The sequence below is a fragment of the Pongo pygmaeus genome, chromosome 16 (assembly GCF_028885625.2).
Source record: "Pongo pygmaeus isolate AG05252 chromosome 16, NHGRI_mPonPyg2-v2.0_pri, whole genome shotgun sequence".
Lineage (NCBI taxonomy): Eukaryota > Metazoa > Chordata > Mammalia > Primates > Hominidae > Pongo > Pongo pygmaeus.
In genome coordinates this window covers 98,332,262-98,360,099 of record NC_072389.2, presented here as the reverse complement: position 1 = coordinate 98,360,099, position 27,838 = coordinate 98,332,262, and the positions used below count along the sequence as shown (strand labels likewise).

Sequence of the window (27,838 nt, the reverse complement as noted above, 5' to 3'; positions counted from 1 at the left end):
CTGAGGCAGGAGAATTGCTTGAACCCTGGAGGCAGAGGTAGCAGTGAGCCGAGATTGCACCACTGCCCTCCAGCCTGGGTGACAGAGTGAGACTCCGTCTCAAAAAAAAAAAAAGTCTACTGATTGTAAATGTTATTTGCATCTAAAAAATAACTTCACAGCAATATCTAAACTGCAGTTTGATCAAACAACTGGATATTACAGACTAACCAAGTTGACACATAAGATTAACCCATTATAGTATCTGCTAGAGGCTGAATTGTATCTATTCAAAATTTATCTGTTGAAGTCCTAACTCCCAGTACTTCAGAATGTAGCCATATATGGAGATAATGTCTTTAAAGAGGTAATTAAGTGAAAACGAGGACATTAGGGTGGGCCCTAACCCAATATGACTGGTGTTCTCATAAGAAAAGGTGGTCAGCACACAGACACACACACAGGCAAGACCACAGGAAGCCACTGGAGAAGGCACTGGAGAAGGCAGCCATCTGCAAACCAAGGAGCGAGGCCTCCAAAGGAACCAACCCTATAAAACCTTGATCTCAGACTTTTAGCTTCCGGAACTGAGGGAATAAGTTTCTGTAGTTAAAGCCACCCAGTCGGTAGCACATTGTTATGGTAGCCCCAGAAAACAAACACAATATCCTACACAACTGATGTTTTATGTAGCACAGCTGGGAGGAGGTGAGGAAGGTGAAACCCAGTGTCTCAGAACCCTTGGGTTCCCTATGCCCTCAGGGGTCCAGGCAGCAGTAGCTCTACCTCTGCCAGGGAGGAGGGCTCACAGTGTGGGGTTCTGTGAATCTTGGCTGAATGGAAAGCCTCCTCCTACCCACCCACCAGGTGTTGGGAACCTGGGCTCAGAGAATTCTGGGGGTCCTAGGCTTAGGGCTGCGGGAGCCTCACTATCTCTCTGCAAGTGTGAGAAGCCTCTCTTCATTGAGAAAGTTGGAGCTAAGAGCTTCTCCTCAACTCCAAAGCTGACCTTAGGTGGGGTTGGGGGCAAGCGAACCCTGCCCTCCTCACGCATGTTTCCAGCATCAGCCCTGAAGTCCTCTGATTAATTTCATGTGGGTAAACAGGCATGGCAGATGTGTGTGTTTGAAGCCATCAGTCATTCACTCTTTGTTAAAATCAAATATAAAGCGAGCTTGCTTCATTGCAGATAGCTGAAAAGTGCACAAGAAACACATGCCTCCTTTTCACTCATCCTGGAATGGGGCGAGTATGATTCTTTCTCCTCTGGTCCCTGAAAGGGGCTTGTCTCAGGGCAGCCCTCGGGCCCTATCACCCCCTGGCTTCAGCCTAGGCCCCCTGGGAGCTTCTCCCATCTCCTTGGTGCATCCTGAAGCTAAACATTCAGAAATCTAGAGAAGCTCCAGGAAGACCTTGTTTAGTTGAAAGGAGGTTATGGGCTGAGCTTTAAAAACAACAAAAACAAATTCTTCTTTCCAATTAGGCCTAGGAACCCTTCCTGAAGACAAACAAGAACTTTAAAGGCAGTATCAAACATGCACTGAATATGCCCAGTCGGGCAGGGAGGAGTGCGCTGTGCCTCCCAGACATTTCTGATCTCGTTTAATCTGTGCAGCATCTGGTGGCGACATTATCCTCTCCATTTTACAGCAAGGAGCCCAAGGCTCATCAAGTTTAAATGTCCCAGGTGGGGCAATGCCTGGGTCAGAATTCTCAGCCAGGTCTGACCCCAAGCCCTGCGGGTGCTTTATCCTCTACCTTCAGCTGATAACGCACTGAATGCAAGAATCACAGAACCACTGAAAATTAGGGACAGATAGGACCACAGACCACAGGGAATCGAGGAAACTGAGGCCCGGTGGAGGTGGAAGTGGGAGCAGGAGGAGAGGGCAGATGGTGAAATGACAGGACCAAGAACCCATGTCCATAAATCACCAAGTAGCCTCTACCCCTAGTGACAAAGCAGATCCGGAGCCCGGGGAAGTGTCCTGTCCTCTAGCCCCGAGTCTCCAACCTCTGGGAGCCTGTGTGTCTGACAGTCTCTGGCTGATTCTGATCTGTAGCCGGCACAAGTGTTCCAGACCAGCAGGGAAAAGATCATTGAGGATTGACAGCTACAATAGAGTTATTTTTTACCATCTCTTAATTAGGTGTAAAATAAAACGAGGCATAAACTGTTTATGCTTGAAGCTCTTATGCACCTATAAAACCAAAAACAAATTTACAAATTGAAAGCAAAAGAGAGTACATAGCCACATCTAAACGACATTATTTTGATGAGACTTATGATGAGCTGTACTAAAAATAAATGCCTATTGTTGGCTTAATAATGAAAAGATGCAGCCTCGGGTCTAGTTTTATATCTATTCCTGTATTTTGACTTTAATAATATCCATGCAAAGACTGTCTCTTATTAGAATGAGGCACACATGGTATTTAATGTGAAGGCTGTATTTGCTACTGCTGGACAATCAGGCACTATATGGCCCTTGATAAATCTGTACATGGCTCACATTCACTTAAGGATATAATTAGCATTATAGCTTTATTAAAATCTACCTCAACTGGGGTTTCTCTTCCCATTTTTTTTTTGGAATGGGAGAAGAAAATATCTTAATAAATGTATATTTACTACTCACTGCTAATGAACTGCTGCAAACACTTACGTTTTGACAGGACGCACAAACTGCATCTGTTTCTGCAGCTAATTTGAGACTAACAACTACTTGCTGGTCATTTGGAGTCTGTTTAGCTTCAATTGCTTTGTGCCATAGGAGGATTTGGTTCCCTGCTTGGTCCTTCTATTTGAACTAATTCGAAATCTGTATGTGTGCACTGCCTTTACAAAACTCAAATATCAGCTAGGTGTGGTGGCTCACACCTGTAGTTCTAGCTACTCAGGAGGCTGAGGAGGGAGGATCGCTCGAGTCTGGGAGTTCGAGGCTGCAGTGAGCTATGATCATAACACTGCACTTCAGCCTGGGTGACAGTGAGAGCCCTGTCTCCCAAAACAAACAAATGAAAACCCCTCAAATATCAAATTTTGTAGGGGCACTCAAATCTTGCAGTCTTTTATAAAGGGGCAACCAGTTAATGACAATAGTAATATTTTAGATTATTAGCAAATTGAAAATGCAAAGAAAAAAAATCCTCATACAGAACTGGCGGGTCCCTGAGAACATGTCTGTGGACTCCAGTTTGAGAAACACTGGCTAGAAAATGGAACCATCTGTCCCCTTAAGGAAGACACAGATGAAGTGACCTCTTTTTCATTTCTTCAACTTCCTGGGGGAATATCAAGCTGTGAAGGCTCTGAAGGGATAGGCAAGGTGTGAAAAGCTGTTAGGAACTTGGGTACAGGCCAGGAACGGTTAGGGAGCTGAGAATTCTCCAGTTCCTGCCCTGAAGACAAAGTGAAGGGAACAGAGGGTATTAAACACTTGCAGTTGACAATAGGTAGATTAGGGATAACTTTGGAAAGACCCAGTGCAGCAATTAAGAGGTAAAAGAGCCACAACTCAGTGCCCTAAGGCAGAAGTTCTCCACCGGCTGCCTATTAGAATCGCTGGGGGAGCCCTTTAAACGTGCTGATGCATGGATCCATCAAAGAAGATTTGAATTAATTGGCCTGGAGTTGAGCATCAGTGTTTGTAAGGTCCTCCAGGGGATTCTAATGTGTAACCAAGGTGGCTGATCACTGTCCTAAGGGAAGCCTTCTCTGTGGTATAATTACATTTAAGGCCACCTTTATTAATTTGTTTAATGGGGAGAAGGGAACAAACCCTTATTGAATGCACTGTGCTAACTCTGTAAAAAAAAAGTGAATATAAATAGCAGCTAACATTTATTGAAAGCTTGTTATATGCCTGGCATTGTGTTAAGCACTTTATATGCCTTTTTTTTTTGAGATGGAGTCTTGCTCTGTTGCCCAGGCTGGAGTGCAGTGGCGCGATCTCTGCTCACTGCAAGCTCCGCCTCCCGGGTTCACACCATTCTCCTGCCTCAGCCTCCCAAGTAGCTGGGACTACAGGCACCCGCCACCATGCCTGGCTAATTTTTTGTATTTTTAGTAGAGATGGGGTTTCACCGTGTTAGCCAGGATGGTATCGATCTCCTGACCTCGTGATCCTCCCGCCTCGGCCTCCCAAAGTACTGGATTACAGGCGTGAGCCACCGTGCCTGGCCCCTACATGCATTTAATCTTTACAACATTCTTATGAAATTGATATTATCTCCATTTTACAAACAGAGGCCAAGACCAAGAAATTTGCCTTCAATCATTCAGTAACAAATAAATAGATATATACATGAAAATAATAACTTGCCTAAGGTCATACAGCGAGGGGATGGGATCTGAACCACGGCCTTTAGTTCCTCCACTGCCTCCACACTACCTCAATAATGCGTTCAGCACCTATTTATTGAGTATGGGCCATATAAGTGCCTGACACCAGGATAGGTGTTGAGGACGCAAAGATAATCAAAGTAAGCTTTCTGCTGCCTCCAATCTTATCAGAAAGACAGCTAACTCCAAAACAATGTGATCTGTGCTATTAGAGTTGCCCTTGTTTGCCCCGGACTCTCCTAGTTTTAGCGCTGAAAGCCCCACATTCTGGGCAACTTCCTCATTCCTGCCTGGACTGGGACAGCTGGTCCACCTTAACTGTCCTAGAGGACTGTGTGTGGGCAGTGGTGAGTTTATATGGGTTGGTGGGGGATTAGAAAGTATGGGTGCAGAAGAGATTAGGAAAATCTTCACAAAGGAGCTTATGTCTTATTTGTAGAATGATTAAGAGGAGTTCTTTAAGCAAAAAATGGAAAGGAGAGGGTTAAGGAAGAGCATTCCTGGTAGAAGAACCCGGGAGCAGTTTAGGCAAAGGCTTGGATGGAAGGAGTTTAGTAAAGTTAGAGTTTGGGGTGCTGGGAGGTAAGGGTAGACGAAGCTAGGAGTTTAGTGAATTTAGAGTTTGGGGTGCTGGGATGTAAGGGTAGATGAAGCTAGGAGTTTAGTGAATTTAGAGTTTGGGGTGCTGGGAGGTGGGGGTTGTTGAAGCTGGGGGTGGGGAAGCTGGGACCATACTAAGGAATTAGGACTCTACTGGCAGAGTTGAAACCCTGTAAGGGTTTTCAGCAAGGGAGTATTATGCTTGATTTTGCATTTGGACAGATCACTCTGATTACGATAGTAGGGTGGGAATTCTCCTGAAGAGAGGAGCCTGGAGTCTTGGAGAACTGTTGGAAGGGTGTTATGATACAGGTGACACACGAGGACAAGAAAGAATAACAATAAGAAACATAATATGTAATGTTTATTGATGACTTAATACGTATCAGTTATTATGCTGAGTTCTCTACATGTGCTATCTCATTTAATCCTAATGGTAAGTGAGCTGCTATCTTTATGCCCATATTACAGGGCATAAAGGAAATTGAGGAAATTGAGACTTAAGGTTAATTTAGTGCAAGTTACACTGAGAGTAAATGGCAAAGCCGAGATTCCAGCTCTTGCCTTCTGACTTTAAATATGTGCACTCAACTCCTGTTGCTTGCTATAAACTACGGCACTAGGTACTTATCCATTCAGTCCAGCAACATTTATTGAGCACTTACTGTGTGCCAGATACATTTCTGGTTGATGAAGAAATAGCAGTGAACAAAACAGACACAACTCCTGATTTGATGGACATTACGTGTGTGTGTATGTGTGTGTGTGTGTGTGTGTTGAGAGACGTATAAACAAACAAGTTACACTAACTTACTCGTGGTTGGATTTGGACTGTTTGTAGGAGAGAAGAGGAAGGACTTAGTAATGGGGGGATTGTAGGGGGACCCCTAGGTTTATGCCTCCGCCAAGTGCAGTGTGGTGGCGAGCAGAGCCTAGGAGCTCTGGAGGTAGGGCAGGTTTTGAGGAACGATGAGGAATCTTTTGTGGGACATGCTGGGTGCCTGAGAACCCAGGGAGAGGGGCCAGAGTGAGAAAAGAACTCAGCAGGAAGCCCTGGGGACTGAGTTAAAAGGGAGAGGAGCCAGCTCCTGAGAGAGGGGACAGAGAGGTCAGAGGGAAGATGGAAAACTGGAGACCTCTGAGGCAGGAAGCCCCGGCATCATCAAATGCCACTTAGAGGTTCAGGGAGGGCAAAAGGGAGACACACAAAGTTGTAGGCTCTCCCGTCCCACTCCCCCTCCCTCCCTTCCTTCCTTCTCCTCTCCTCTTCCTCTCTCTCTCTCTTTCTCTCTCCCTCTCTCCCTCTTCTTTTCTCTTTTCTTTTCTTTCTCAATGAGAAACCAGAATGGGAAATATCTACTGGAGGGTGAAGATACAGGAGGAAGCAGAGGTAATGCGTGAAGCAGAGCCTCAGAGGAGATGGAGGAGGGTTGAACTCAGGGCCAACGTGTGGGGGCTGGTCTCAAACAGGAGGATGTATCCCTGAGGCTGGAGGGGAGTGAGAAAAAAATGGTCAGGAACGCAAAGCAGCGCCTCTCGGGAAGTGGGTGCCAACGTCACTTGTGAGGTGGAAATGTCTAAATTGGGTCTAGGATGCATCAACGCAGGGGTGAAGGTTTGGGCTCCACACTGTGGGGACCAGGAGAAATAGCCATCCACCTGGGGCCATCCCCAAACTGACCTTTTCTGTGTCCGTATCCCTTAGAGGCCCGAGCTCTGGCTGGGAATTAAAACACAAATTCCTGCAAATGTGAGGTCTAACTCCACCGTCACAGAGAGGCTGACGACGCCAGCTGTGGGAATTGCAGTGGGGACAGGTATGGAGAGGATGTTTCTGGACATGGGGTGACTGCCACTTGGAGCTGCAAGCAGAGGCAACAGCTGGTGTGTTTTCCCAAGCAGGTTTGGGGATGGCTCAAAATCAAGATTTACTTTACAAACAGCCATCTGGAGGGTGAACCGCCCTGCCTCTCACCCTCAGCTTTGCTGGGGAAAGATGTCTGTGGCCTGCTTAGTTCTGCCCTGCTGGTCTTCGCCTCTTGATCCAAAGCAACTTTGATGTGTATGGGAAAAGTATTGCACTGTGAACGGAACTGTGGACAGGTGGTCCACCTGAGCTCAAAGGTGGGGTCCCTCCACGTATGCACCTCAGGACTTTCCGTCTTGTTGGAATCTCCTAAAAAGTTGCTCCGTGGGTGGCACTCTTTGAGCAGCACGATTGGCGGGGAGGGCTCTGTCAGCAATGTTATGTCGTCACTGGTGTCTGCAGGCTCTCCTAGGGGACACTTGAGAAACTTTCATAGAAATATTTCTCTTTGGCAACAGCTCGCTGTTTCCATGGTTTGACGATACTAGCCAGCTATAAAGTAGGCCAGCACGGGAGAGGCTGGCCCTGGGGACACAGGCTGCATGGCACACTCATTTCCAACCCTGGGGCAAGTCAGATAACCTCATTAGGTCTCCATTTCCTAATCATCAAAATGGAACAACAGTGTGAGCCTCAGTGGCCTGGTGTTGTGAGAATGAGGATTAAAGAACTGTGCAAATTTTTGAGTTCTTTTGGTGAATAATTGTGAAGTCTTTAGGAGGACATATGTCAGAAACAAATGAAATAATAAACAAAGCAGACCTTAAATATACTGATGTTAATTTTGCATAGGTCCAGTAACCTTTTCTTTGCTACACTTAGCAATCTACTAATTTAAAAAGAGTCCTCTCATATGATACTGACAGAACATTTTTAACCTATTTTTTTAACCAGTAATAAGTTTACATAGTTCAATATTCCAAATGCATGAAGGGATACAGTTACTATTCCCTTTCCTGCCACTGTTCCAGCCATCCAGAGTTTCCCTGCCTAGGTAGGGTGACCAACTGGTCCTGCTTTGTCTAGGACTTTCTGTTTTAGCTCTGAAATGTCCTTATCCCAGCAAACTCCTGAAACCCCAGCAAACTGGGATGGTTGGTCACCCTCTGCCATAGACAACCAACATTATGAGTTTGTTGTGTGTCCTTCTGAAGACATTTTGACAGCAGCAATGTTAGTATTAAAAAAAAATCCTTGAAGGTAAAGAAATAAAATGTCTTTCTCATAAAACACTAATGCATGAGTCTGGGCATGGTGGCTCATGCCTGTAATCCTAGCACTTTAGGAGGCTGAGGCGAGTGGATCACGTGAGGTCAGGAGTTTGAGACTAGCCTGGCCAACATGGTGAAACCCCGTCTTTACTAAAAATACAACAATTAGTCAGGCGTGGTTGCGGGTGCCTGTAGTCCCAGCTGCTTGGGAGGCTGAGGCAGGAGAATCACTTGAACCTGGGAGGCGGAGGCTGCAGTGAGCCGAGATCACGCCACTGCACTCCAGCCTGGGCGACAGAGCAAGACTCCGTCCCAAATACAAACAAACAAACAAAAAAAACCAAACTAGTGCATGATATCAAGGGGATAAGGGAGCCCACAATAACATGGAGGCCCAAATCTTATCATCAAACATAGTTGTTTTTCCAATAATTGTTCTTACGATTCTAATTTCCAGCTCCAGAATTGCTATCCTTCTGCAAAGGAAAACTCCCTGTCAGTCTTGGGAAAAAGACTCCTGTAAATGTTAACAATCTGTGGCCCCATTTCTCATAGCCGTGGTTGACCATAGACTCCATTATCCATTTGTTTATAATTTATTTTTGTGGAGTTAAAAAAAGCATTTGTGTACTTGGGATTTGGATTTCATAAGTATGCTTATTTGGCAAGTTATCTTTTAGATTTCCCTGTGCAAATGTAACTGATTTGGGAAAGCCCCATTTCAGAGAAAGCATAACACAGCCCTTATCACGTGTGAACTGAGAAAGACATCGGAAAGCCTTTTCCAGGCTAAAAATAGACCTAGAACGAGGTGTATTTTAGCTTTGGGACTTTCGCAAACTTTCTGGCAAACTAGCACTTTATTGTTTTATGTATAAGGGGCTGACACTCCTTTTAAATGTTTTAGCTTCAGGCTATCTTACTTTTGTGCAAAAAAGGATGAATTATTTATAAAAAGAGGCAAAAATATCACATGATAACACCCTCGTTTCTGGCGGGGAGTAAAATGAGCTGCAGCTGGTGCTGTGTCAGCTCCACAGGCGAGGTGCAGAGAGCAAGCGGAGGATGGGCTTGATCCTCTGATCCCTTGAGAGGGGCTGATGTCTGAGATTCGGCCTGTCCCCCTCCAGGAGGGAGGGAGAGACCTTTCTCATTCTCTCTCTCACTCATCACTCATTTTCTCTCTGTCTCATCGCTCATTTTCTCTCTCTCTCTCTCTTTTTCTGTCTCCCTCTCTCTGGCAAACTTGGGAAGGCAAAGCATGGAGACCTTTTATAAGCTCAAGTGTGCGCAGAAGCTGGTTTTATGGAATTATTTGTATACACTAATTCTGCCAGCCTCAGTTTCTTCATCTGTGACAGGAGGAGATAACCGTATTTTCTCCTTAGGCCTGATGTAAAGTACCTGACGCTAAGTAAATGCTCCATAAATATTAGCTGGTATTCAAGCTTGCCTGCCTGCTCAGAGACACAGAGGGGCGGGGCGAGCGTGTGGGCTGAGGAAGGACTGGAGAATATAAAGACAAGTGGCTGCATTACCTGAGGGTAGAGAGGTCAGCTGAGCTGACCAGCTCTTGCTGGTTTGTCTGGGACTAACCTGGTTTTAAAAACAGAGTCCTGCATCCTTGGAAATCTCTCAGACCCAGGCAAACCGGAGGGTTGGCCGCTGTGCTGAGTTAGGTTAGGATGAATTGTCCCTCGTTTATGCTTTCTCTCATCTCAACTGAATGCTGAGTTACTGTACCAGGGTTCCAACATGTGTGTGCACAGGCAGGGGCAGGAGAGCCACCTGACACACCCTGTGTCGCTCTGCCTGACTCTGGTCATCCCACCTGTCTGTGTTGTGACACAGTATTATAACAAAACTGCCAGGCCCAGGGTTCCCCTGCCTATTCTGCCTTCCACCCAGTGGGGTTGTTCGGAGCCTCCCAGCAGCCCAGGAAAGATGTGAGGAAATTGTGCAAAGACTTTAGACAAATGAGGGAAATCCAATTCCTTTTATTATGTGGATGATAACAACTGTGTATAAAGGAATCTATCTGAGAAGTGGATTTGATCATGACATTTCACTAGTATTTGGGGCCTGCGTTTTATACGAGTGCTTGTGGACTGCACGCAGGAGGTTTCACTGGGGTTCCAGAGGGTTCTCCCGCTACTCAGCTCTACTTTTCCAAACATACTCTCTGATATTCCTGGCACCGTGGAGCGAGATGGGGTATTTCTAATGGAGCAATGCCTCATTGTCTTTGGAGACAACCCCAGTCTCAATTAGGAGTTGGAAAGACTGAGCTCAAGGTCTGTGCCCTGGTGCTGGTGTGGCCCCAGACACTGTAGGACCCCGCAGTCCTTCATTTCCTTGCATGTCAACCGGGGAGGCTATGATGGGGTACAGAGGGTTGCTGTGAGGACTAATGAGACGCATGTGAGGTGAGCGTGGCACACAGTGGGCATGCAACAAACGTGAGTTCTTGCATCTGAACGTCTCTAGCAATGATTGTGGAATATACTCAGGACGGATCCTCTGCTCCTTCTCATCCTTTTCTCTTGGGTCTGGAAATTTTATTTACCAGTGATTAGCTCAACAGTCAACATGTCTTGTCTGCAAATCAGAATGGCTGTGCTTAAGGCTAGAGGCCACATGCAATATATTTATTCCTTTCTCAAAAGTGCCCAGCCCGTAATAGGGGCACAAAACATATCTGTTGCTGTGGGAAGAAACCTTCCAGATGATGACTGCTGCTGATGTCTAGGAAGAAATGAAAGATGGGCTGGAACACTCTGTGGGGTTGCTTGCTGGGTTTCTGGCTGAGTCGTCTTGGACTTCCCCTCCACTCCTTTGCTGTGGGTCCCCCTTAGGTAGATGTGTAGTCAGCAGCTTCTCCAAACTGGAATAGAAATAACTCCCCAGGGGCTGAAGGGGATCTCCTTACCAGGCCAGATCTTTCTTCCACTGCCCACGCACATGTGCCTCTCTCAGGTACCTAAATTGACAAGCCTCTGTTTCCTCCTCTGTAAAACAGGGATGCTAATGCCTACTTCCCATAGGGTTGAAAGGTATGTGTGATTATGCCTGCAAAGCTCAATGCATGGTGGACATTGTTATCTGGAATTTCCTTACCCCTCTTCAGTCTACCTTAAAAATTATTTTCACTACACTGTGTCGGCAGTATGGGGTGCAGCAGGAACAGAGAGTCTGCCTCTCACATTCTCCTTACGCATGCTCCAGAGTTTGATCTCTGGTCATCTTTGTAAGCCCTTTGCCTGAGGGTATGTTAAAAAAAAAGGTGAGTCATGTCATATTCATTTTAAGAAATAAAATAGTTAAGAATAATATATATACTGCATGTAAGAAAACTGCAAAATTAGTACATATTTATTACAGAGCCTAGAGTCTGTTGCAGTAAAGTCTGATGCAGTAAAGACAACACAAATGCCCCATGATCACACATCTAGGGATAATTGCTATTAACATGTTGGTATATTTCCGGGGCTGGGCACTGTGGCTCATGCCTGTAATTCCAGCACTTTGGGAGGCCAAGACAGGAGAATCACTTGAGCCCAGGAGTTCAAGACCAGCCTGGGCAACACAGTGAGACCCTGTCTCGTATTTATTTATTTATTTTTAAAAAACTATCTACTTACTTTTTTGATCTAATTATTTCTGAAGAATTTTCATCTGTGTTTGAAGTGGCCGTTTACTAGTTTTGGCTTTGCCTACCCGCATCCAGATGTCCTTGTTGTGGTGGACTCCCCAGTGGTATGATCCTTGGTGGAGGAGGACCCCCGCTCTTCCCGTTTGGAAGATGAAGAGGGTGGGATATGCCCTCTCCCCTTCTTGGACAGTGCCACGTGACTGGGGTAGCGAATCGGATGCTGCATTTTAGGACTTTTAATTTCAAGCCAGTGATGCAACTCACAGGAAGTTAAGGAGACACTCTTCCAGTCCCGGCGCCATGGCTCACGCTTGTAATCCCAGCACTTTGGGAGGCCCAGGTGGGCAGATCACTTGAGGTCAGGAGTTTGAGACCAGTCTGGCCAACATGGTGAAACCCTCTCTCTACCAAAAAATACAAAAATTGGCCAGGAGTGGTGGCATGTGCCTGTAGTCCCAGCTACTCAGGAAGCTGATCTGAGATGGAAGAATCGCTTGAACCTGGGAGGCAGAGGTTGCAGTGAGCTGAGATCCGAGATCGCGCCACTGCACTCCAGCCTGGACAACAGAGTGAGTGAGACCTTGTCTCAAAAAAAAAAAAAAAAAAAAAAAAAAAAAATAAATAAATAAATAAATAAAAATTCACTCTTTGAGCCGTGGTCACAGCAGTGGCATTTACTGTCTGGTGGCTTTAGGAGGCAGTGGTGATGGTGGAGCCTGCGAGACATCTGCTGGACAGTGCTGTTTCCTAACCAGATCCTTCCTGGGTCTGATTTTGGCTTTGATTCTACAAATCCAGACAGACTCAGTTCCTTGTTTCTTGCTTGTTGGAATGGGCGTTGTAGCCTATTCAGTATCCATGTCTTCCCCTTCCCTGTTCCTAACAAAACCTTTTCGTTTTCTTTAATTTTCCTAGGGAGGTGCCCCAACCCTAGTTCCAAGGCAGGTCTAGTCCAATCAGGGCATGATAGTCCCCTGGCTGTAACTCAAGATGGACCGATCAGACTGAGAGGAGGGTTTATGTTCCATCGTTGGAAAAAGTATTTTCCTCTCTCACCTGCTATATGTGAGCAAGAAAGCATTCCATCCTGATTGCCACTTCAGCTATCCTTGTGGATCTTGTGACCAGGCGGCCACCCTTCTAAGGTTGAAGTCAATGCTGCGGCCAGCAGTGGAGAGATGGAAAGATCCAGGACCCTTGACATCATGCACGTGGCTGAATCAACCAATACTAAACCTCTCCTCCCAGGCGCTTCCTTTATGTGCAAGAAGAGATTTCATTTTTATTTTTTATTTTTGGTACAATGTGATTTTAAAAAACATTTTATGTAAATAATTTAAAAATATTATGGGTACATCATATTCATGTATATATTCATGGGGTACATGTGATGTTCTGACCACGTGTAATAATCACATCAGAGTAATTGAGGTGAAATGTCCTTTTTTATTTAAGTCAGTTCAAGTTGAGTTTTCTGTTTCTTATAGCAGAAAATATCCTAATTGGTTTGCTTGTTTGGTTTTGTTTTGTTTCCCTTAGCCTGTTTTTCTGAAGTCAGCCTTTCTTAGATAACTTTTTGGTCTCAGGAATCCTTTCCATTCTAAGAAATATTGAGGACCTCGAAGAGCTTTTGTTTATTTTGTTTTATATCAATATACATATTGATATTTGCTGCATTATAAATTAAAATGAAGTCTAAAATATTTAAAAACAAAAATAACACATTAACATGTTAACGTCAATAAGATATTTTTTGGCTGGGTGCAGTGGCTCATGCCTGTAACCCCAGTGCTTTGGGGGGCTGAGGCCAAAGGATGGCTTAAGGCCAGGAATCCAAGACCAGCCTGGGCAACATAGCAAGACCCTGTCTCTACCAAAAAGAATGAGAGATATTTTAACGAAAAATAACTAATTTTCTAAAACAAAAAGATTAGAGAAAAGCATCCCTTTCTTTAACATTTTTTTGCAGATCTCTCTAATGTCTGGCTTAATAGAAAATAGCTGGATTCTCATATCTGCTTTTGCATTCAGTCTGTTGCAATTTGTTGTTTTGGTTGAAGAACATGAAGAAAATCCAGCCTCACCTAGATATTTAGTCAGAAAAAGGAGGAAAATTTTAGTAGCCTTTTCAGGTAGTTGTGGAGATTCTTCTTTGATACTATACCAAAATTTGCAGGTTGTAGTTTCTTAAAGATTATTTGCAATGTGGAATATGAAACCATAGTAATGAATATTTTATATTTTGTTTCATCAGAATCTATTGGTCTGTCTTATACTTTGAGCGGATCATTTACTCAGAAATAATTTTGTAACACTGTGTGCATTGGCCATTTGGAAAAATCTATGCAGATCTTTCAAATTTTGATATGTTTCTTTACATAATATAAAAAACCCATACTTTTAAATATCACCACCAAGATCATCAGAAAAATCTTGAAGCACTGGGAAGCTGTCAAGCTCATAGCAAAAGCATCCTAATTGACAAGTTTTCTTAAAAATTCTAATTTTCACCTGAAGGCTTTTATTTTATCATTGGCTGCAGTACTGGCAGTGGGTGTCCTTGAAATGACAGCCTCATTTTGCTCATTTTTGTGAAAATGCCTGCTAAAGACCAAGTGTAAAGTTTGTCAGTCACTCTCTTGATTAACAATGGTGTTCTGTGAAAAAAGTGGCTAGTTCAGTTTGCAACTCTAGGAATTGTAAACATGCTTTTTCTTGAGTCAATCATTATGCATGAATGTACAGCAGAAGTGATTTATTCCTATTTCCCATTTCATCATGTATAATATTAAAATGATCTCAAGGTCAAGATTTAATAATTTAATGGCTACCTCAAGGGCATTCTAAAGTGAAACTGATTATTTTTTTTCCTATAGTGTATAGTTGTGAAGAATACAATGACTATGAATATTGTTTACCTCGATTTGTGCTAAGGCACCATCAGTTTTACTCACTGTTGCTTTTGCACTATTAGTGCAAATGTCAACATAGTGAAAAAGACACATAACATCTTATTATCATTATTGAATTAGTTTTCACTTTGAAGAGTCCCTGAAAGGGTCTCAGAGACCCCAGGAGTCCACAAATCCCACTGTTAGAACTTCTGCTTTAGCTTACAGTCAATTCTGGAAGCAACATGACATGCTTCCAATAATCTCCCCTTCTCTGAAATCAACCAGATTTGGTTTTGTTCCCTGTTTACCATGTTAAAAATGTCATTGTTTATGGTGATTTGAATTAAAATGTTTTTAAGGAACTCTAATTGAGGGCAATTTTTAAGTAAGCAAATGATTAAAAGGAAAGATTCTAAAGTTTCACTTTATGAAAAAAGTCTAACATTTATGCTTTCTACATTCTTGATGTTAACATTAAACAATCAAGCATTGTTTAATGACTGATGTAGACCATCAGTCCCTAAATTGTGGCAAAATAAGGAAAACAGCACTAATATTTCCTCTGTTTTATGGAAGCCCCCAGTGGCCTTGAGCTGGGTACTACTTGTCCCTACTTCAGATTTTTTTTTTTTTTTTTTTTTGAGACGGAGTTTGCTTTTGTTGCCCAGATTGGAGTGCAATGGCACGATCTCGGCTCACCGTAACCTCTGCCTCCTGGGTTCAAGCGATTCTCCTGCCTCAGCCTCCCGAATAGCTGGGAATACAGGCATGTACCACCACACCCAGCTAATTTTTTATTTTTAGTAGAGACAGGGTTTCACCATGTTGGTCAGGCTGGTCTGGAACTCTTGACCTCCGGTGATCCACTTACCTTGGCCTCCCAAAGTGCTGGGATTACAGGCGTAGCTACCATGCCCAGCCTATTTCAGATACTAAAAACCTGGTATTCAGTGGTTAAATACTTGGCCAAGGCCATTCAGTGGTCAAACCTTTCATCCTGGCTAAGAGGCTCAAAGCCCAGGACCTCTTTGCTGTATCATGCAGGAATTTCTGATAAGTACAAAAATAAGAGGCTGTGATGGCTGAGGTTTACGCCTTGGAGAACAGTTCTTCAAAATCATGGAATCAGAGGTGTTTCTTTAAAAACTTTCTTTTATATATTCTATCATACTGATATGATGATGTTGACTCTCTACTAATGCAACATTTTTAACATACCAGAAGGTGATATTTCAGAGTTAGAAGAGACCTAAATCATGTTATCTATCCATATCTCTTATCACTGGGGCATATTTAACATGGAATGCATATTTAACATGCATTTCAGAAGTACCTTCTAGATGATGACTTCTGATAATCTGATTGTTGTCCATCCCCCCAGATCAAAATGAATTACACTGTATGTGACAGGCAGCTTCTAGGATGGCCCCAATGAACCCTGCTTCCTGATATTCATACCATTGTGTAATTCCTTCTCCTTGAGTGTGGATAAAACCTGTGACTTGCTTCTAACCAATAGAATATGACAAAGGTGTGAGAATGTCACTTCTGTGATGAGGTTTCATAAGACAGTGACTTCTGTCTTGCTAGGTGACTCTTTCTATTGCTATCTTGACTTGCACACTTTGATGAAGCAAGTTGCTATGTTGGAAGGGCCCCATGCCAAGGAACTGAGGGCAGCCTCTGGCCAACTGCCCCAGGCGAACTGAGGCTCCAGTCCAACAGCCAGTGTAGGGCTGAATCTGGCCAAAAAATGCTGATTGAGCTTGGAAGCAGATCCTTCCCCAGTTGAGCCTTCAGAGGAGACCCCAGCTCCAGCTGACACCTTGATTGCACCTTTGGGAGAGGCCCTGAAGCAGAGAACCCAGGTAACCTATGGTCAGTTTCCTGACCCACAGACTGTGAGATACTAAATGCATGTTGTTTTAAGCTGCTAGGTTTTAGGGCAATTTGTTATGCTGCAATAGACAACTAATACACTGTACTATATTTGTCTCTTTTTCCAGCAGGACGAGAAGTGGGCTGTTTAAGGTCCCTGGGACCTTGTCGTGTGTATTTAACTGTTTACCCACCACCGAAAAGCTTCCTGCCAGGATCCATCTGCAGTGTAAAAGGGGAACCCTGAAGCCCTGGGAATGGCTCCTAGTACTTCAGGTAGGGGCTCTGTGCCCCCATCAATTCCCACCTTTGGGCCTCCCACTAGAACTTCCTTAATTGTCTTTCTCCACCTAAGCATCATTTAGCTTACAAACCAGAGGCAGCAAGCCAATTATTCCCTGGAGAAACTTCAGCCGGGCAGGGGGGCATTAACCACACCAACTGGTGTTCCACAACGAAGGTATGAGAGGCAGAGATTCACATCCCAGTCCGGTTCATAAGCAGAGGCGCATGAAATAAGAAACCCCTTTTGAGAAAGAGGGAAATTAGTGGAGATACTGAAATTATGCGTTGCATAGGACGTCAGGCAACCACTTCACTGTCGGCTTCAGTTTTTGATCTGCAAGATGGGAGTCTACTTCTAGGTCCCATACTTCCGACACAATCTGGGTTGCTGTGAGCTGGCTCTTTGGGTGCTAAGTCAACTTTCAAATGTGGATAACAGAATACCTGTCTTCAAAGGGGGTTGTAGAATTAAATGAAATAAATAAAACACGTGAAATGTGCAGCACAGGGCCAGCCCAAGCGTCATCGTGGCAGTTGCTGCTTCACCACGGGGTCTCAAGTCCCAAGGAATTGGGGTCGCGGGCGAGCGGAGCGCAGCCGGGACCCAGGCCGGGTGGCCTGCCCCGCCCACGTGGGGCCGCGGCCCGTCGAATGACTCCTTGCAACGTGTTGGTGGTGGCGGCGGCGGTGGCGCGGGCTCTTCCGGGCGCCGCAGCTTCCTGCCAAGCACCGCGCAGCCGCCTCCGCCGCAGGATCCCCCGGTGCAGGCCTCCGTGCTGGTGCGGATCCTGGGGCTCAGCCGCGCGCGCCCTGCCTGATCCTGTGCCGACCCACCGCACTATGCGCGCCGTGCCGCTGCCCGCCCCGCTCCTGCCGCTGCTGCTGCTCGCGCTCCTGGCTGCTCCCGCCGCCCGCGCCAGCAGAGCCGAGTCCGTCTCCGCGCCGCGGCCCGAACCCGAGCGTGAGTCGCGGCCACCGCCCGGCCCGGGGCCCGGGAACACCACTCGGATTGGGTCTGGGGCGGTGGGCGGCAGCGGCAGCTCCAACAGCAGCGGCGACGCGTTGGTGACCCGCATTTCCATCCTCCTCCGCGACCTACCCACCCTGAAGGCGGCCGTGATCGTGGCGTTCGCCTTTACCACCCTCCTCATCGCCTGCCTGCTGCTGCGCGTCTTCAGGTGGGCCCTCCCGCCCTCTTCTTTCCCCCGCCGGCCGACAGGGCGGCATCGCCAACCTGCTGTCGCCGCGCGCCCGCCCCACCTGCACGCACAGGTGCCCTGGTGCGCCCCAGCCAGCCGTGTGCCTCCTGCTCTGCCCGGGAGGGTGGGTGGGGGGCCTGGGTGTGCTCGTCTGGATTTTCCTGGTACATGTTTTAGGAATTTTCTTTCCTCTCTTTAACTATATATGTAAAATAAATATGTGGTTCCATTTGTTGGCTTTCTGCTAATGCTGAACACTAACAGCAGCACTCTGAATTCTGACAGCGTTTCCCATAATTTATTTTTATAATCATTTCACAGATGAGGAAAACATTTTCAGAGAGGCAAAATGGCTCATCTAAGTAAACTCAGTGGTGGAGGTAGGACTTGAACCCAGGCCTGTCTAACTTTAATCTCGCTACTCCTTCTCCCTTCTACCATCTGCAGCTCCCTTACGCCCCGCCTACTTTTTCTTCTTCTTCTTCTTCTTTTTTTTTTTTTTGCTACTGAAAGAAGCAGTTTCTAGCGTGGGGGGCAGTAGAATTGCCTCCAGAATTACGCTGGAGGGGTGCTTTGCACCAGAGGTTGGAGCTGGGCTTCAGGGTTCTAGGCAACCCTTGGTGGCCTCCCTTATTTTCTGTTGATGGGGGGCACAGACGGCTTTCCTAGGCTCCTGCCTAAGTTGCGCTAGATGAACATTCACAGGGGCGTGAGGGATCTTGGAGAGCCTTTTGTAGGTTGCTCACATTCAGGGATAAAGTGTCTGGTAAATTAGGAAGGATGTCCCAGGTCCTTGATCCCTGTCCATCCTGGTGGACAGGGCTAAGAGGAATGCAAGGACATTTCCTTTAATGCCTGGGAAATCCTGTTTTTGCAGGAAATGAACCAAACCTGTCCTGTTACTGAGGCCCGCCTGGAAGTCTGGGTGTGTGTGTCAGCTGTTCACTGCTGCCTCCCTCTGCTTCCAAGCATACACACTGTGCTTTGGTGTTTGATCAGCTGTGGAAGTTTGGGCTTCAGGGCTTGCTCTCCTGGGTAGCATTTTCAGTGCAACAGCAGAAACCAGACCAGGAAAAGGCAGAGTTGGGAGACGTCTATGTATTGAGCTTTGCTGTCAGTTGTTTGTGACTTCGAGTCCAGGTGTTTCCTTCTGTGTCTGTAGGATTAGATGCCAGTGGTGTGAGAAAATGGAGAAAGGGGAAGTATGGTCCCACGCTCACCCCACCATTCCCTGCCTTGTCTCAGGCCACATCGTTCCTCACTGTGCTGGTCTCCTTGATGTTCTCTGGGTTGAAGTGCACCTGTCTTCTTCCCACTCTACCCACTGGCCTCAATCCTCTGTTTACAAACTCTAGCAGCTCCCTGTGGCCACTACCTAGGCATGGCAATACATGGGTGTGGCATTCAGGGCCCTTGCAAGCTGGCCCCCGTCCGCAATGCAGACATCAACCAGCGCTTCTGAGCCTAGTCCCTTGTCACTTGCTCCTTATGCTCTGTGGTTTCCCGCTTCTAGCCTAATTCTTGCCTCTATATTCTACAAGTGCGTGCAGCCACCAAGGCCCAGCTCCCATCCTCCTTCCTCTGTATAGTTTTCCTGGACATTTGGATGAGGCTGTCACTATTTTCTGACCTCCTCATCCCTAATCTGTGCATCCTTCAGTCCAACCATGCCATGCTGGCTTCTGCACTCAGCAGAGAGCCCTGGAGGTTGGGAAGTCCAGTTCATCTTCATGTCTCCATGCCCGATGTGGGCCTGCCATTCAGCAGAGGTGCCATTGTCATTTACGGACTTCTTGATTGTTCAGCTGGAGTGAAGGTTAATGCCTAGAGCAGCTCTGAGTCTGGAGGTTTGAAACATTTAGCTCAAAATAGGCCATGGAGTCCACAAGGCTGTGTATTTTTTTTAGAAGGTATTTGAACAATTTTGCTAGTCTGCTGTTTATTACTCAGGAGTAGGGGAGAAAAGAAGGCAGCATGCACCCAGATGTGAGGGGTGCGAGACTCATGTTGGAGTGGGTAAGCCAGCACTCTAGCCTGGAAGAGATGGGTCTTTAGTGGCTTGGGTGTGGAGTGTTGAAAGAAGTTTACGACTTCATAGGAGAAGCTGGTTATGGACATGATCTGTGTCTCTTCCCAGGAAGGCAATCTTGTTAGGGTGAGTTTTCAGGTGGACAGCTGCCACCCCAGATTCTGATCTAGAGAGGACTTTGTAATATTTTACAGCTTGCAAGGGCCCTGATGGTACACGGTCTCCATGTGTTTCTTTGTAGTTGAGAAAGTTGCATCCCGTGAAGTGGAATAAGTCATTGCTAGATTCTAGAACACTCTGCAAGTCTGTGTAGTCAAGGCAGGGCCAGCACCTCATCTGTGCTATTCACTCTGTACTGTGGCCTTTCCCTGTAGCCTTGGTTAGTCAGCTCACCAAATGCCTGCTGTGCTGGCTGGGGCCCTCCCTCCTTTCTCCCTCTGCAACTCCTTAGCCTACAGGCACCAAGTCCTGGAAATTCCACCACCTGAGTCTCCAAGAGACTGTCTCACCTCTGCCCACACCACCTTCCCGGATGAAGCTTCGCCACCTGCCACTGTTTCTACCTTGTCGCTCCTGAATTGCAATAATATCTCTTAAGCTGGGGTTCCTGCCTCCAACCTTGTCCCTCTCCAGTCTGTCCTCCCTCGTCTGCGGGAATGCCTGTCTCATCCTTCTTCTACCGCTCCCTGCCAATTCTCCCTGCGTACAAACTCCTTGATGTGTGGGCAAGGCTGACTCTTCAGATCAGGGTGCTGCCTCCCTCTTGAGCCCCCATCTCGGCTCTGCTCAGTGCGCCTTCTGCTTTGCTGGACTTCCGGGGGTTCTCCGGAGGCACTGCATGGCCTGAGCATCTTGTCCCACTCTAACCCTCTGCCTGGAGTCCCCACTAGGACTGCATGGTCAGTTCTGTGCTGTTTGACCTCATTGCCGTTGCCTCCTCTGAGAAGCCTCTGCAGCTAGGGCCCCTCTGTGCTTCCAAAGCACACTCGATTTTTGAATTCCCTCTTCAGAGTCAAGTGCCCTTGAACTTCTTCTGAGCAGGACTAGGCATTAATCTTCTGTGTTTCCCTAATACCTAATGTGGTTCCAGGCACAAGCTGGCATTTAATAAAGATATTTTTAGCAAAAGAATGTTGAGCTGTCAAGGATTTTACATTGCTGATGTCTCTCAAAATGTGCTAGACTAGCTACATGACTGATGCTGGATACCTGCGAGGTAGGAATTTGTACAATGTAGATAAAGGAGAGTGTAGTAAGTATGATTGCGTATAAAATGGCAGTCCTAGCCTATTTGTCTGTTTTCTCTGAAGGAGTCACCTTACCAGAGAACATAAAAAAATTGGATCCAAGGAAATTAGAAGCAAAGAACGTGTCTTTTAATGAAAAAGATGTATACTTTTAATCAAGCGATTCCATTCTTAAAGTATGTACATTTTCCACCGCACTATATATTCTTTGCTTCTAATGTGAATGATTAGAAGAGAAAGCCAAGATGCAAGTGCAGTGATATTCAGAGAAGCTCTGTTTGATAGTGAAAAGGTTTAAATAATCCAAGTGTCCAACAACTGGGCATTGGTTAAGCAAATTATGGTAATCTTTATGGCAGAATACTGTGCAGCTGTTCAAAATGATGACATTGAGATATTACTTGCTATATATTTTTGAGTCTGAAACAGGTCACAAAGTGGCATGTATAGTATCAGTTCACTGAAATAAATTATAAACATATATATGAATGTGCAAATAAATCTGTGTGCCTGTGCATGTGGATGATTATCATTTTTTTTTATTATTCACGATGTGTTTCTGCATAGTTTGAATTCTTTTACAATCCAGAAGCATGTAGTTATGATGTGTGTATGCTGAGTATCCCTGTGTGTATACTCAGCTCCTGGCCGCATTCTTGGATGTGTCTTTCTGAGGACCAGTATGAGAGCATCTGGGGTGTACACCTGTGAGTGGGGCTTCTGGATCCTAGGGGGTGCTCATTCTTGATTTCCTTGAGCGGGCACCAGTGTAGGTTTCCATCTGCAGAGCCTGAGGGTTCTCAGATTCTCACGTCATATCCAACACTTAGTATTATCTTACTTTCTAATGCGTTCCAATCTGATGGGTATAATTTGGTATTCATTGCTTTGTTTTGTATTTCTTCATTTTCTACCAAAGTTGAGCCTCTGTCTCTTCCAAATGTTCTCCTTAATCAATCTGATTTCCCCATCTGTAGAATCACGTCCACCTTTTTAAATGTATTTCATCATTAAGGCAAACCATTTTTAGACAGGAGACCAAAATCAGGAGGGAAAGCTGGCTGGAGACCGAGTGCCCTTTGGTGGGTACCTTCACATGTGTGAGAGTAGTCCTACAGGTACCTGGTGTGGTGGACCCCCTGGGTCTGCTACTTGGCAGGTTTATGGGCGCTGAAAGGGAATCAGCAAAGAGGCTGTCTCTAGGAAGTAGAAAGCTGTGATTGCTCCTAATTTTTTGATATTGGGAAACAGCTGGTGATGTTGCATGGATTCAGGATAACACACATAAGCCAAGGACTGCTGGTATCAGTACCTTTTGCCCCCCTGCATTCACTCAGAACACTTTATTGTCTGAGTTCTGGAAGCAATCTGACTTTACGCTCTGGTGTCTCATGAGCAGAGCGGAGGCAAGTCAGGAAAACCCTGCCACCTCGAAACCACAACGTTCCTTTCATCCTGGGGATCCTTTCCCAGTCTTGGAGAGTCTCTGAACTCCACGGTGCAGGCTCCAGTTCTCCTAGATCTCTGTTGGCTGCATGCCCAGCCACTTCTTACTTCAAAATCTCTGTAAAATCCTCTTATCTGAAGGGAGGGTTCTTTTTGGTGCTTCCCGAGGGATCGGGAGGTTGAATTCTAAGCGGTCTGACATTGCCCAGCTGTCAGTGGAAAAGGTGCACACTGCCATGCCCTGAAGACATTGGAACCACAGATGCTTAGTTAATTTTACTAAGCCAGGTCTTTGAAAAGGAACGAGAACTTTCCTACTTATCTTGTATTTCCTAAATTTTCTATTGTGTGTGTATTTACATTTGTTATAAGGAAAGTTATTTAAAAGAAGATATAAAAGCTTAATACTTTTAGCATTTAGGGAAAGTTACCATTTAAAAATTTTTTTGGTCATTGCTTATTATTTAATAGTATATCAATATTATAGTAAATTGGAGTTTTGGGTAGAGCCATGGTTAGAAGGTCCAGCCCCATTTTCAGATTTGAGAGAGGATGTGGGACTTGTTTAGCATCAGTCGGTCATTTCTCATTGCTTGCCCAAGTCTTTGAATTGAAGGAAAAACTATAGAAGGTGACAAATGTTCATCTTCTTTCATGTTTGGTATTATATGCCACAGTGAAGAAGTGTTAAGCAAATTGGATACAGCCAAAATCCAGATTCTTTAAAAAAGAGAGTAGAGAGCAAGCCCTTGATTCAGTTCTCCAAAACATCATGGTATAGGGAGAGAACAAGATCGCTCAAATGGTTCTTAATTGGGGAGGATTTTGCCCCCTGGTGTTATTTGGTCATATCTGGAGACATTTTGGATTGTCAGGATGGGGAGCGGGGGTAGGGGTAGGGGGAATTTACTAGTGGCATCTAGTGGGTAGAGGCCAGGATGCTGCTAAACATCCTACAGTGCACGGAACAGCACCCCCACCCCCACCCAAAGAATTATCCAGCCCCAAATGTCAAGGGTGTCAGGGTTGAGAGATGCTAAGAATCTCGGCTTCAAGGCCTGCTGGTTGTCTGATATGGGCAGTTTATTGAACCTTTCTGGGCACCATTTCTCATCATTAATTAGAGTACATGCTTCCAAGGGCTATTGCATGTTTAGAATGAGATTGTGTTAACTAAGTCTCTGGCTCCCCTTTAAGCCGCCAAGTGTCCTATTATATTGAAAAATACGATTCTGAAAACAGATGTAATTTACACCCAACCTTTTGGTCTTGCTTCTGTCCATAAATGAGGATGCAGCCATATGGCCACAATTATCAGGCAGGTGCATCTGTTTCTGAGGCTCTTTCAAATGAAATTGCTGACTCTTTAGCCCAAGTGAGCCTCCTTGACTACTCAATTCCCTGATGAAGGAGGCGCCTCATGACGGCCCCCATTAACAGGACTGTGAAGACCTGGCACCTGACGTGGATTCCTTCTATCAAATTGGAAAGGGAAGAAAATCCCTCTTTAATTTAAGCCTGAGCCTCCTGACTTACATGGCATTACCCATAGACTTTCATGCCCATGTAGGCTTTGTGTATGGGTGTCTTTGCAAATGCAGGTTCTTCTTGAGACACCAGGCACATCTAGGGGTAAGCAGTGGGGATTAAGGGAACTCCAATGCCAGTATCTGTAGAGCATCCTGTAGGGCAAGTGTCAAGAGAGGGAAACGCTCCTGGATTTAAGCAAAGAAGGCTTAATGGGTTGTGTTGGTACTTTAGTTTTATGGCTGAGGTTTTGGGTCTAACCATTTGCAAAGGGAAATCCTGGGACCATGAATTTAGGATCATGTTATTATGGTTTCACTTAAAAAATACTATAGTTAATCTAACGGCAATCTGCCAGGAATCTAGACTTGCTATTTATTTTCCTGAGGGTGCAGGGAGGAGGAAACCCTTTCTCATGGGCAGGTGTGGCACAGAGGAGGGACCATGGCAAAGTGCTTGGGCAGGGCTCTTGTAGACCTGGCAGAGCCCTTTTAGACCCCTCCCTCTCAGGTAGGGGTTTTTTTGCATTCAGAGCTCCTTCCGCCTACCTCCCTACACTCATTGTACAGATGAGAAAACTGAGGCCCAGAGTGGGGAGGCTTGCTTAAGGCCACTGAGTGAGTTTGTAGGAAAAATAGGACTTAAATCTAGGGGCTTGGATGCTCAGCTTGGCCCTTTCTGGGCCTCCAAGATGTGGTGGGCTGAGTTTGGCCCTGTCCAGCCAGGTCTCCCCAACACTGAACCCAGCACCTAGGACAAAACACGGCTGAGTAGACAGTGTTCTTCCCAGGGTGTTTAATTAGCACCCACTGTGAACATAGAGGTGCTGTGGCATCAGAGGTCAAGGACCATCCAGCTCAATCTAGGGCAAAGGATTATGCCCTTTGTTGACAAAAACCCCAAACTCTATAAATATTTAAAGAGGTTTATTGTGAGCCAATATGAGCGACCATATTGACCTGGGGAACAATATCAAGAGGTCCTGAGAACGTGGGCCCGAGGTGGTCAGGTTTCAGCCTGGTTTTACACATTTTAGGGAGATAGAAGTTACAGGCAAAGACATGAATCAATATATGGATGATTTACTTTGGTTCAGCCCAGAAAGGCAGGGCTTCTTGAAGTGGGGCTTATAGACCACAGGCAGATTCAAAGAGGTTTTGATTGGCAGTTGGTTGAAAGAGTTAAGCTTTGTCTAAAGACTTGAAGTCAATAGAAAGAAATGCTTGAGTTAAGATAAGGGGGGTTGTGGAGACCAAGGTTCTTGTTATGTAGATGAAGCCTCCAGGTAGCAGGCTTCAGAGAGAATAGATGGTAAATGCCTCTTTTCAGATCTGAAAAGGTGTCAGACTTTTAGTTAATCTCTTCTAGATCCACCAAAGGCCTAGCTGCATTAATGAAGATTCTCTACAGATGCAAAAATTTCCCCACAAAAGATGGCTTTGCAGGGCCATTTCAAACTATGTCACAGATATTTTTGGGTAAAATTTCATTTCCTTCAGGGCCTTCTATCTGTCATGTGATGCTATACAGAATCAGGTTGCAATTTGGTATCTTATTGCCACAAAGAGCCTTGTTTTGCCAGTCTTATGATCTCTATTTCATTATTAATGCTGGTCATTTGTGCCTAAACTCCAAAAGGAGGGGTATAATGTGGCGTGTCTGACCTCCTTTCTTGTCTAGGCCTGGAATTTAGTTTTTCAGGTTTCTCTGGGGTCCTCTTGGCCAGGTCTGTTCAACTGGCTGGGGGGCTTAGAATTTTATTTTTGGCTTATACCTTGAATGATTCTACTTGGCAGATAGGGAGCCATCCAGTCCCACAGGGGAGCCATGTATTAAAAGCAATGCTAGGTAAACTGAGAAAGGATGGGTGCAGTGGCTTTGGTCAGGAACCAGAATGGTCTGAGAAGGCATGGTGGGGGAGGAGGACGATTAGGACTTGGCAGGATGGGAGGAAGAAGAGGTTCTTCCAGGACCAGATGGGTGAAGCAAGCTTTGCTGAGGGTAGGGTTTGTGAAATCACTTGGAAATTGTGATGATGATGATGACAATAATAGCAACTAGTATTTATTAAGCCCTTACTGTGTAACGGACTCTGCGATAAGCATTTTATATGTTTTCCTCACTCCTGTGAGTGGTGCACTGTCAGTCCTGTTGACAAAAAGAGTCAAGCTCTGTAAAATATTTAAAGAGATTTATTCTGAGCCAAATATGAGTGGCCACTGGCCCATGACTCAGCCCTCAGGAGATCCTGAGAACATGTGCCCAAGGTGGTTGGGGTACAGCTTAGTTTTATACATATTAGGGAGACATGAGACATCAAATACATGTAAGATGTACATTGGTTTGGTCCAGAAAGGCAGGACAACTGGAAGGGGGGATGACTTCCAGGCCATAGGTAGATTCAAAGATTTTCTGATTGGCAATTGGTTGAAAGAGTTAAGTTATTGTCTAAAGACTTAGAAATGTCTGGGTTAAGATAAGTGGTTGTGGAGACCAAGGTTTTATTATGCAGGCGAAGCCTCCAGGCAGCAGGCTTTGGAGAGAATAGATTGTAAATGTTTCTTAACTTAAAGGGTCTATCAATAATTCCAAAGGGGAGGAGGGTAGAATTAGGTATGTCCAACCCCCCACCCTTCCCATCATGGCCTGAATTAGTTTTTCGGATTAGATTTGGCACTGCTGAGATTCCAAATTGCTATCCATAGCCTTGCTGAGAGGAGGGGTTCATTCAGATGGTTGGGGGCCTTAGAATTTTAATTTTGGTTTATCATCCCCATTTCACAGATGAGGAAACCAAGGCTCAATTGTTGAAGTGTCTTGCTCAAGGATGAGCAGCTGGGGAAGGGGAGGAGTCCGGCTCACCCTTCCCATCGCAGCTGGATTTTGGAAGCCATTTCCAGCTGGAGGACTTGGGGATTTGTAGTGGGTGAGAGGAGCAAATGGAGGATTTTAACACAGAAGTGAAGTAATCACAGGGCTTCTCTAGAAATGTTGGTCCAGATTAGTTTGTACCAAGGATTTACCAAGAATGCATGAATAGTGATGTGGTTGGTGTGGGGGGTGCAGGATGGCTGGGGAGACCCGTGGGAGGTGCTGGAAGGACCACTTGGGAGGACTGGAGGCCTGAGTGGATGAAGAGGAGAAAGAGGAAAGTGTCAGGCTGTCCTGAAGGGCCTAGAGAAGGGGGGCATTGTGAAGGGGGTGACCAGGCAGGGAAAGGGATAGGTTTGGTGAGGAAGAAGAGGAGTCACAGGTGAAACTTGCTCATGAAAACTCCAGCCATGCAGCTGGGCCTTGGGGCTGGGTGGAGGGGCATTGGGAGCATCTGCCTAGAAGGAGTGGGTGGTGAGGACTGACATTCCCACACCTCCCTTACCCGGGTGGCAGGGATAAGTGGTACTGAAAGGGCCTCTTATGACATGTGCTCCAAAGCACTGTGACCTCAAAGTTTCCAGGCGGTGGTCAGGTTCCCTGGGTCCACCAAGGGCCCCTCTGGGTCATCTTGCCACTGTCCTTGACCCCATGGGGCTGCCCATAGAGGCTACCTTCTCTGCTTTAAACCTCACTTCCCTCCCTTGGCACCTTATATAAAAACAAAGCAGAACCAACCCTTTGCAAACACACCCGAGAGCTGGAGGAACAGGTCTTGGGGCATTTGCTGTTGCCGGATTTACTGTGT

At 45.7% G+C, this 27,838-nt stretch overlaps 1 protein-coding gene across 2 annotated transcripts in view; it reads left to right on the top strand.

Moving 5' to 3' along the window:
• Positions 1 to 17,359: 17,359 nt before the first annotated feature.
• FAM174B (family with sequence similarity 174 member B) overlaps positions 17,360 to 27,838 on the top strand; it is a 38,885-nt gene continuing 28,406 nt past the window's right edge. For both annotated transcript variants that reach the window (XM_054451597.2, XM_054451598.2), the window contains exon 1: positions 17,360 to 17,889. In XM_054451597.2, coding sequence (XP_054307572.2) covers positions 17,363 to 17,889 — 527 coding nt within the window. In that variant the 5' untranslated portion in view covers positions 17,360 to 17,362. The remainder of the gene's footprint in view (positions 17,890 to 27,838) is intronic.